This window comes from Sinocyclocheilus anshuiensis, unplaced genomic scaffold (genome assembly GCF_001515605.1).
Source record: "Sinocyclocheilus anshuiensis isolate Anshui unplaced genomic scaffold, SAMN03320099.WGS_v1.1 scaffold1614, whole genome shotgun sequence".
In the NCBI taxonomy this organism is placed as follows: domain Eukaryota; kingdom Metazoa; phylum Chordata; class Actinopteri; order Cypriniformes; family Cyprinidae; genus Sinocyclocheilus; species Sinocyclocheilus anshuiensis.
In genome coordinates this window covers 532,572-544,186 of record NW_015547777.1, presented here as the reverse complement: position 1 = coordinate 544,186, position 11,615 = coordinate 532,572, and the positions used below count along the sequence as shown (strand labels likewise).

Genomic DNA, 11,615 nt, shown 5'->3' with positions numbered 1-11,615 from the left:
TAAAATGTCGCTTAATATTAGTATTCTTCTGTTGAACACAAAAGAAGATATTTTGAAGAATGTTGGTAACCAAACAAGTGATGGTCTCCACTGATTTCCAAAGTATGATAAAAACACTATGGAAGTCAATGGCTACCGGCCAACATTCTTCAAAATATCTTCTTTTGTGTTCAGCAGAAGACAGAAACTCAAACTTGGAACAACTTGAGGGTGAGTAAATGAAGACAGAATTTTCATTTTTGGCTGAACTATGCTTTTAAACTTAGCGTAAATCTATTTATTTATTAATTATATTCCATTAGATAAAGCATGAAATAGTGATGATCTTAAAAGGAGGACAAATGAGCGTCTGGTTCAAGATGGATATGGTATTTAATAACCAGACTGACCAAAAAGCCTTCACCGCTCGCTCTCTTTTCTTTCGTCTTCATTCGTGGCCGTTCATGCCGCCTGCAAAGTGGAGGGCGTTTGATCCGAAGCGGCTTGAGTTCATATATAAATAGTTCCTTTGGGCCCCAAGCTCCACGCGGTCGAGGCTGTTTTGGCAGCGAACGCAGTCGTAGTCTGTGCTGGGAGAAGCGCGCTCTCCGCTTACCGCGGTAATTGGCTGATGAAGAGTCTCGGGCCCTAAAAAGAATGTCAGGGTTCGATTTCCCGAGATCCTGAGTGAGGATATGTCACCATTTACGCTGCTTTCGGGTGACACCGGCTCTTGGCAGAAACTCTGGGGAAATCATTACTGTGTTTATGTCGCACCGCGCTTCCCTTTGATATTTTCACAATGTTTTTCCACTGAGTGATGCTACCTCACCGGGGTCGGGGAGAACAAGTCCCTTTTGTAAATTTGTGACTGTATTTTAACGGGCAAAAGAGAAAAAGGCAGACAATTGGTGACGCGTAGCGGGAAGCCGCTGAGAGGCTTGAAGGGACGATCAATGCTTTCCAGCAGGTGTCTTCTCAGAGTAAAGAGACGCTTCTATTGATTTCTGAGGCCGCAGCCACATTTTTAGCCCGGATTGCTTCTGGCGTGCTGAATTTAGGCTTTTTATTCCACAGTCGTTTTGATTTGTTCACCGTGAATAATGTTTCAATTATATTTGCACTGCAAATGAAACTTTAATGACCGTGTGTTTTTATTCAGACGATTCTTCTGCTCATCAGAGGTGCATTTATTTGATCAAAAATACTGTAAAAATTTGAAATATTATTAGAATGTAAAACAGATGTTTTCTATGTGAATAGGTGTTAAACTGTAATGTATTTCTGTGATGCGCAGCTGTATTTTCAGCATCATTACTCCAGTCTATCTTTCTAATATGCTGATTTGCTGCTCAAGAAACATTTCTGATTATTATCAATGTTGAAAATAGTTGTGCTGCACAATATTTTAGTGGAAACCGTGACACACTACCATTCAAATGTTTGGGATATGAAAGATTAAAAATAAAAACACTTTTATTCATTAAGGATACATGAAATTGTTCAAAAGTGACACAAATGTTACAAAAGATTTCTGTTTCAAATAAATGCTGTTCTTTTGAGCTTTCTGTTCATCTGTGAATCCTGAAAAATAAAATGCATCACGGTTTCCACAAAAATATTAAAGTTTTCAACATTGATAATAATTTTGAAATTCTAATAATATTTCACATTTTTACTGTATTTTTGATCAAATAAATGCAGCTCTATTGAGCAGAATAGACTTTTGTCGGGACTCATGTGTAAAACCGCTGAAATTAAACATGAATCAAAATGAAAGTATTTGTTAACTGGCTCATATTAATGTGAGTGTCACTTCGAAGCAGAATAACAGTTCGGACGTCTGATCCGATCTGTCAGACACGTCTAATTGTAAAGACCTGCAGGACTCTGGGTAATAATCGTCAGAGTTAGGGTTAGACATGTCATTACAGGGACGAAACTGAGAGGAGATCTGTAAACGATTCGCTTGTCAGCAGAGAGACTTTAGTGCTCAAACGCCCTCTGGAATCAATATGCAACGCTGGCAATATTATATAAAAAAGCCACGTTAGAGGAGGATGCATTTGATAATTGGTAATCATCTGATGAGCAGTGTTTTTTTCGGTCGTCTGTGATGATCTAATAGACACAGAGCAGTGTGAAACAGGAGTTTCTGAGCTCTGCCTCTATCAGGGGCAGTTTAAGATGCTTTCTGCCGGGCTGATTTGTCTGCTCTTGACCTTTCCAGCAAACTGTCCCATCATGCAGCAGGAGCGCTCCTGAGGGACTCCCGCTCTGCTGATAATGAAGCCTGTCATCTCCGCTCACCTCCACGCCGGACACACTTCCAGCTCCTCCATCGATTCGCTGCTATTCTCCAAAGCGGCTCCCAGAGCTCCTCAGAGCTGCACTTGTTGGTTGGAGATGTTGTAAGAGGTCACGGTGGAGACGTCAGTGTCTGCAAGATCTGTGAGTTTGTGCTTTATTTAACCTCACACTGTCTGAGTAAAACATCGGGGTTCAGCTGAAACAGCGACGTCTGATTACTCATTTAGATCTAGTTAAAAAAACAAAACGGGGTTTCTGCAGGTCTTAAAAAGCTCTTAAATCAGAGCAGAAAGTCACGGCGTTAAATGATGCATTTATTACAAAAAATTAATTTCTTCCTCAGTATTTTTGTCTTGTTTTCCAATACAAATATATATATTTTTTTTTTACTTAAAATAAAATAAAATATAGAAATTACTTTATTTAGCCTACTTGCCAAGGCAACATTTCCCATTCATAACAAACTTTTACAAAAAATTTTTTTTTTTTATAAAATCGATTCCCCATATTAAAAAAATAAAATAAAATAAAATAAAAAATGTATCTGACAAAACAATAAAATTACTTAAACTTTAAAATTTACATAAAAAATTCTTTCAAATTATAAAAATAAAAACTAATTTATAATATTAACAGAAACTAACAGTTTCTCAATACTAAAATAACTGGTTGGAAGTTAAAAAATGTTCATCTTTAAAGTGTTGCTCATTGTGTAGATATTTATAGAAATTACTTTATTTAGCCTACTTGCCAAGGCAACATTTCCCATTCATAACTCAAACTTTTACAAAAAAACAAATTAAAAAAATTAAATCTATTCCCCATATTAAAAAAAAAAAAAAACAAATACAACTGACAAAACAATAAAATGACTAAAACTTTAAAATGATAATATAAAAATAAAAACTCATTTAAAATATTAACAAAAACGAACAGTTTCTCAATACTAAAATAACTGGTTGGAAGTTAAAACATTTTAATCTTTAAAGTGTTGCTCATTGTGTAGATATTTACATTTAGAGAACATATTGACATATTTATCGTGTTCCCTTTAATTTATTCCTTGAATTTTCTTAATTGTTCTTACAAATGTCTTACATTTACCTTCATAAACCCTGCAAAATAAAGGTTTGCGCCTATCAGAAAACAAATTCCCATTCTCATTACTGTAATGCTGATTAATGGAAACACTTTACAGTAAGGTTACATTAGTTAACATGAGCTAACAATGAACAAGAACAAACTCTGATGTTTTTGCACAGAAATAAAGAATGGAAAACACATTCAGGAGAAGAGTATTTTATTCTGAGACAGCAGCATTATTGATCATAAAGTCAACATGAAATCCAAACCTATTTATGCTCTTATGGTTCTACTCTTATTGTGAATGAAGCGCTTTTCATCATTGCTCAGTGAATATTTTGTTTCATTCTGAAATACATCATAATACAGAGGCTGAAAACTGATTTGTGTTTAGCAAAGCCATAACTAATTTAAATGATATGGTTGATTATGAAACTTTCTTTTTAGACAGTAAATACATACAATTAATTATTGAAATCTATTAAAACAGTATGTCATGAAAACGCTAGGATCTAATAAGTGGTTGATTTAGTTGTTAAATGTGTCTCTGCAGCACAAAAGCAGTGTTAAGTCGCTGGGGTATATTTGTAGCAATAGCCAACAATACATTGTATGGGTCAAAATTATACATTTTTCTTTTATGCCAAAAATCATTAGGATATTAAGTAAAGATCATGTTCCATGAAGATATTTTGTAAATCACCTACCGTAAATATATCAAAACTTAATTTTTGATTAGTAATATGCATTGCTAAGCATTAATTTGAACAACTTTAAAGATGATTTTCTCAATATTTAGATTTTTTTGCACCCTCAGATTCCAGATTTTCAAATATTGTCCTATCCTAACAAACCATACATCAATGGAAAGATGATTTATTCAGCTTTCAGCTGATGCATAAATCTCAATTTCACAAAATTGACCCTTATGACTGGTTTTGTGCTCCAGGGTCACAAATATGAATGCAAAACAAGGTCAAAATGAACCATATTTACATCTTTTCTTAAAATAAAAGACTATTATTCTAATAGCTTATTTGTGTTTCTACATGTCATAATTCAAATAGTCGAGATTTCAAACTAATTTCAATATGTGTGTTTTATGGCACTCAGAGGATCGTAATAAACGCGTGTGTCGTTGATTTCTGCAGTAAACCGTCCTACAGCATGATAAAGAGTGTGAAACATACACACATATGATCGTGTGATTTCTCCGTAGAAAAAGTGCCTGCATAGTAAGAGAAGAATCGAATGATGATACGATGGAGGAAGCAGTCGCAGCACAACTCAACCGTCACGATATGAACACATGAAGACAGAAATCTGACGTTCACCATCCCTCCACTTCCACAACAAAGGGCTCTTTGAGCTTGATCTTGCCGCTGTTGACGATCACACACTCGGTGTAGGGCAGGTTACGATCGTTCGTGTCCTGGAGCTCGATGGTGTGAACCACAGCCTGAAACACAGAAATGCAGAATACAGCTGCTTTAGACGTTTGTGCCAAACCTGATGAACTTGCTATTGAAGTCAAGTCACCTTTATTTCTACAGCGCTTTATACAATACAGATTTACAGTCCTAGACAAGAAAACAGTGATTCAGTGAAGCAAGCAGAATTCAATTCTGCTGTAAAAAGACTCTTATTCCTCGGCTGGGATCGTGTAGAGCTCTTTGAAGCTGCGCTGAAGCTGCACTTTGTACCTTAAACCCGATGATCCCCATTGAAGTCCATTATATGGAGAAAAATCCTGGAATCATGTTTTCCTCAAAAACCTTAATTTCTTTGTGACTGAAGACAGAAAGACATGAACATCTTGGATAACATGGGGCGAGTAAATTATCAGGAGATGTGTATACTGGAAGTGAGCTAATGCTTTAACTACTAAATATTGAACTATTAAAATTTTAATCAGCACTGAAAGCAAACCGAGTCAAATATTGACACTTGTGCATTTTTAGAGCAGCTCAAATTCTATTCATTTCATAACTGGAGAACTTTGAGTAAAAAATAATGACTATAATACATTTTTATCATGATTTAGTGAAGTCGTCCTCTAAAATGTCTTTCAGTGTGACAATTCATACAACAAAAAATCTTATTTATATATTTAGAACCAGAATCATTAATGAGATTAAAAGACTATTTAATGATCACAGATCAACCCCAATCTTTCCTTCAAACCACTAGGTTTGACCCATTTGTCAGCAAGAAGCTTTTAATCACTTAATATATTCTAAGATTTAGTATGATTGCTTATTCGTTTATATAAGTACAGGTCAGAATAAGTATGTTGTTTCATTTTATAGAAACATATCTGTTATGCTGAATGATTATTTAACCCATTTTTTTGCCATTTTATTTTCACAAAAGTTATTTGAAGCAGACACTTGACTGGCATTAATATTACATTTTTAGTGCTGTCAAATCGATTAATCGCGATTAATTGCATCCAAAATAAAAGTTTCTGTTTACATAATATATGTGTGTGTACTGTGTATATTTATATACTTAAATGTAAGAAATATTTACGTGTATATATTCATAATTATATATATATTACATTTAGTTCTTAAATATGTACATGTATGTGTGTGTATTTATATATTATGTAATCACAACTTTTATTTTGGGTGTGATTAATCGCGATTAATCGATTTCACAGCACTATTAATTTTATATAAAATCACTTTTGCAAATGTAATTTGATGCGGTCACCAGAATGGGACGTCTCGTCTTTGACCCGTATGCAGTAGGTTTAGTGATATTTAATAATATTTATGGCTTGAATAAACCAGTTCGATGTTCCCATTGTCTCAGTGTATGGTGAAGCTGCTTTGAAACATTCTGTACTCTATAAAGCGCTACAGAAATAAATCTGACTGTAGGTTTTCTAGTCTTTGCATGTGTAGTAGGAGACAGACGTGTGTTTTTCTCATACCATCCCCTCCAGGACTTTGCCAAACACCACGTGTTTTCCGTCCAGCCACGGCGCTCTGGCTAAAGTAATGAAGAACTGCGAGCCGTTGGTGTCGGGTCCGGCGTTCGCCATGCTGACCCAACCTGCGCCCAGATGCTTGAGCCTGAAGCTCTCATCTGCAAACGTGCTTCCGTAGATGCTTTTACCTGAAGGACACAAGACCTGAGCATCAGAGTCTCTGCAGGAGAGGAGACTGTACTTACTACAGTTCTGTGTGAGGAATTATTCTCTCATAATCTTCCGCACCTCTCAAATCTGCAGGTTTGACATCATTTTGAGTGAGTACTGGCTTAAGTTTGGACCAGTTCCTCTCACAGGAGTCATACGGACGACTGATGGCATGCTTTCTATAAATACTTTACTACATTTACTAAATATTTGCTAAAATGTTCTTCATATAAGTCTGCTTTCTTTCTAGATGTGTCATCAAGGTGCAAATGATAATTTTACTGCCTGTCCCAATGCTTCAGTTCATATAAACCAGTGTTATTTTAGTATCATTGAAATACTTAGCTAAAGATGCTAATCATGTTATCAACATGCTAACAACATGATAATCACGCTAGCAACATGCAAATCATGCGAACAATATGACAATCGTGTTAGAAACATGCTAGCAACATGCTAATCACACTAGCAACATGCTAACAACATGCTACTCATGCTCGAAACATGTTAACATGCTAATCATGCGAACAATATGATAATCGTGTCAGAAACATGCTAGTAAAATGTTAACAACATGCTAATCATGCTAGCAACATGCTAACAACATGCTAATCATGCTAGAAACATGCTAACAACATGTTAATCATGTTAACAATATTATAATCGTGTTAGAAACATGCTACCAACAAGCTAACAACATGCTAATCATGCTAGCAAAATGCTAACAACATGCTATTCATGCTAGAAACATGCTAGCAACATGATAACAACATGTCAATCATGCTAACAAATAGATAGATAAAGTGGAATGTTAAGTAATGATTACTGTATTTTGAAATAGTGTATGTATGTGCATTTGTGTATTGTATTTTATTATTATTATTATTATTATTATTTTTCCTTTCTAAATAAACATTGGTAAATGCTATTTCATTATCTTTATATCTATTTTGTATCTGTACATGTTACTTTATTTTATAATTTATTATTATTTTCAGTGTTATTTTTCTTTTTGATAAATGTAGGGGTGGGAAAGTATACTGTGTAATATATAATTTAATATTCTGTAGTGTTCATGGGGATTTTGTAACAAAACTAATAAAAACAATGTTGAGAAAAAATCATGCTAACAACACGCTAATCATGCTAAAAACATGTTAACATCATGTTAAAAACATGCAACAACTTGTTAACAATGAATTAAATAATGCTAGCAACATGTTATGAAGTTAAAACTTCAAGCTTTTACAAATGCTTCAAACTTTCACGCTAGGTTTTCTCAGGCCAACCTAAAGTTTGACTTGACAAACTTTTTTTATCTAGTCATTTATAATATATATATGCAAAAAAAATGTTCTTCATATAAGTCTGCTTTCTTTCTAGATGTGTCATCAAGGTGCAAATGACAATTTTACTGCCTGACCCAATGCTTCAGTTCATATAAACCAGTGTTATTTTAGTATCACTGATATACTATTGTAGTTTTTTTTTTAATATTTGGAATTTTAAAAAAATATTTTTTTGTTTACATTTTTTTGTTCTGTATTGATTTTTTTTTTTAGTTTTAGCAATTTTGTGCTTTTTATTAGTTTTTTAATATATCTATACAGTTTTTTTTGTTTATTTATTAGTTTTAGTTTATTTAGTTTTAGTTATTTTAGTATTTCAAGTTTTGTTGTTTTTTAGTTAGGTTTAGTTTTTAGCAATTTTGTGTTTCTGTATATATATATATATATATATATATATAGTGTATCGAGTTTGTTTTTTTAGTACTTGAAGTTAATCTAAATGAAAATAAGAATTTTTTTATTTAAAGTTTTAGAAAGTTTGTGTTCCCGTCTTTTGTTAGTTTTTTTTTTTAAATATGTTGATACCGGCATATCCCTAACTGAGAGATAATGTACAGTCAGCCAGCCATTAATGCATATAACCCCAGAGAGGGCGATCAGGACCCCAGCACACACATTATCCTGCTTTTTCTCTGCTTCTTAACAAATATGCATAGACATGAAATACTGATTTTTGAGTTATCACATGGAGTAACTTTGTGATTTAGTTTTTTTTTTTTTTTTTTACATTTTTGTACTTAATGTAAATGAGAAATTTTGCCTTGGTAACTAGCTGAAATAATATAAGTTCTTTTATATTTTAATTTATTTCAGTTAATGTTTATTTCATGTAAATATTTTATTTTAGTTTTAGTTAATTATAATAACCCTGTTATAAACAGAACCTTCAAAATCTGAAATCGGATTGATTCATTCCGACTGACAACAATGAGTGCGTGTAATCATACCTACTGTCAGTCATCTATTACATTTGTACATTTTAAACAAAGTAACATGAACATTTTTTGTGTTCCAGAGAAGAAAGGAAGTCATACGGCTTAGGACCAACATGAGGAAGAGTAAATCAGCTAATTCTCTTTCTGCTGTGGAAGTAACTCGTCCTCACCTCCTGTTCCGTCTCCAGCGGTGAAATCTCCTCCTTGGATCATGAAATCCTTGATAACCCGATGGAACTTGCTGCCTTTGTACCCGTAACCCTTCTGAAGAGAGGACCTGCGGTCAGTTATTGAAAGAGCAGCATGCTGATGTGTGGATTCCTGTGTTTTCAGATGTGTGTCGTGTGTATGGTGAGTTTTACCTCTCCTGTGGCAAGAGCCACAAAGTTCTGCACGGTCAGCGGAGCGACCTCTCCGAACAAACCGATCACGATCCTGCCAACCTCGTGTCCTCCGACGGTGATGTCAAAAAACACCTGCAGCACAAACCAGCTCTTTCACAACTCACCGCCAAAGATCACAGATGAGCACGCTGTATGCCTGTGTAACACTAATATATTTATTATTTATTAAAGCAGTAAGCCCCAAGAAGCCGTGGTTTACAGTGAATTTATAACAGATAAGGGGCGCTGTTCGGTATGATACGAACCCACTTACCTGTTATAAATTCACTGTAAACCACGGCTTCACGGGGCTTATTGTTGCTTTTATAAAATGGTTATTCCATATACGTAACGTAAGGTTTCACAAAATAAAACGGAGCAAATAAAGTGTAATGATATTAATAAAAACAGTATTCTTCCACCAAACAATGTAGCTCCTCAGAAACAGTTGTGGTTGCTACAAAGTGGTTGCCGAGCAACACACAAACGTAAACAAAGGTGTATGTTACTTTGTAGAGTAATTTACAACAGCTTCGAACGCGGCTCAGCCAATCAGAATCAAGCACCGGAACTCTCCGTTTTATAATAATATATCTATACTAATAGTAAATAATTAAATAATATATTAATTAGGTTGGCTTGAGAAAGTGTGCTTTCACTTAGTGTGCTTGCTCTTTTCTAACTGATCGGACTTACGGTTTTCATAAAAATGAAGATTAAAAATCATAAAAATCCCATAGTCTATCTATCTATCTATCTATCTATCTATCTATGACTAGCCAAGCCTAGAAACTAGCCTAGGACATGCTATCAATGCACTAATTCATTCTAGCAACATGCTAATAATGCTAACAATGTGTTAACAATGCTATCAACGTGCAAAATCATGTTAAAACATGTTAGTAGTGTGTTACATAATGCTAACGTGTTAAAACTTGATAGCAACATGTTAAATAATGTTAAATCATGCTAGAAACAGGCTAGCAAAATGCTAATTATGTTAGAAACATGTTAGCAACATGCTAGCGATGTGCTAATCATGCTAACAACATGCCAATCATGCTAGAAGCAAGCTAGCAACATGCTAGTCGTGCTAAATACTAATCATGTAGAAACATGCTAACAGCATGCTAGTCATGTTATAACCATTCTAATGACATGCTGGAAACATGCTAATCATGTTAACAATATGTTAATCTTGTTAGAAACATTCTAGCAACATGCTAGCTAAAAACATACTAGCAACATGCTAGTCATACTAGAAATATGCTCGCAACATGCTAACAACATGTTAACAACATGCTAATCATGCTAAAACATGTTAATCATGCTAACAATATGCTAATCATGCTAAAATATGTTAACATGTTAATCGTGTTAAAAACATGCAACAACTTGTTTAATCATGTTATCAATTAAATAATGCTAGCAACATGTTATCAACATCTATCTAAATGTTCAAACTTCAAGCTTTTACAACTGCCTCAAACTTTCAGTCTAGGTTTCCTCAGGCCAACCTAAAGTTTGTATTGACAAACTTTTTTTATCTAGTTATTTATAATATTATATATATATGCAAATATGCAAAAAAAAACGTGCATAGACAATAAAAAAAAACTGTAAAAAGTGTATTATACTATTATAAGTAACATAATCCGCTCGTTCGGTCATGGTGCTGCATTGCTGTGTGTTTCTGTAAAGCTTCATACAGTATGTGACGCAGTCCAGGAATGAAGCGTCGCGTCGCGTCAAGGCGAGATGGAATGAACAGAAGCATTTACGGACACGCATGCGCACGATCTGTCAACGTTTAAAAGACAAAAACAATCTACCGCTACGCCGCAGGTTTACTTCATGTAGATGTGGATGCAAGGTCGTTGTGCAGCGATGAACGCGACGCGTCCGCGCCGGTTCGCAGAAAATGATGCAGGACGCGCGTCTCACCTTGTCCGTCACTCGCGGTCCCGTCCGCGTTTTAAAATCAATGGCGCTTCCCAAAAACGGCAAATAGAGGAGAGCAAACGCGCGCCAGAGGCGATGTGGGCACATCTCTGGATATGATGCGAGCGCGGATTTGACTGAAGAGAGTCAGTGGATTCCGTGACGCGCGCGTCTTCCTGTATGACGCTCCGCCTCCCGCGCGCGTCACGGTCTGAGGAATCTATTAAAAACCCTGTGCTACGTGTACACATATTAATCTACAATCAGAGTAACTAGTAAGTTACATGTAACGGCGTTGCGTAGTTTGAAATAAATGCAACTGTAATCAGTTACAGTTACTGAGAAAAAAACTGTAATTAAATTACAGTTACTTATGAAAGTGTTAACGATTAAAAAGGGGGTTACATTTGAATATTTACAGGCGTCCACATTCAGATTTAATTGATTTCTTTCCCAAATTGCACTGACTACTCTAAAATATGAGACA

The 11,615-nt window shown here is 34.9% G+C and overlaps 1 protein-coding gene across 2 annotated transcripts; it reads right to left on the bottom strand.

Moving 5' to 3' along the window:
* Positions 1 to 4,275: 4,275 nt before the first annotated feature.
* Positions 4,276 to 11,308, bottom strand: ppic (peptidylprolyl isomerase C). Of its 2 annotated transcripts, none has more exons than XM_016507576.1 (5): positions 11,132 to 11,308; positions 9,167 to 9,280; positions 8,975 to 9,068; positions 6,314 to 6,498; positions 4,276 to 4,831 (listed from the first exon to the last, which is right to left on the bottom strand). In XM_016507576.1, the coding sequence occupies exons 1-5, from the start codon at positions 11,234 to 11,236 to the stop codon at positions 4,703 to 4,705; spliced, it is 627 nt and encodes a 208-aa protein (XP_016363062.1). In that variant the 5' UTR covers positions 11,237 to 11,308; the 3' UTR covers positions 4,276 to 4,702. The 2 variants fall into 2 exon arrangements, with proteins under 2 accessions (XP_016363062.1, XP_016363063.1); XM_016507577.1 differs by having other exon boundaries at positions 8,975 to 9,065.
* Positions 11,309 to 11,615: the final 307 nt, after the last annotated feature.

Excerpts from the sequence above, each read along its gene's own strand:
- ppic (XM_016507576.1), bottom strand. The coding sequence starts at position 11,236 with ATGTGCCCACATCGCCTCTGGCGCGCGTTTGCTCTCCTCTATTTGCCG. Across the intron at positions 6,499-8,974 it reads CGCTGGAGACGGAACAGGAG|GTAAAAGCATCTACGGAAGC; the intron begins GTGAGGACGAGT and ends TGTGTCCTTCAG. Across the intron at positions 4,832-6,313 it reads GCAAAGTCCTGGAGGGGATG|GCTGTGGTTCACACCATCGA; the intron begins GTATGAGAAAAA and ends TCTGTGTTTCAG.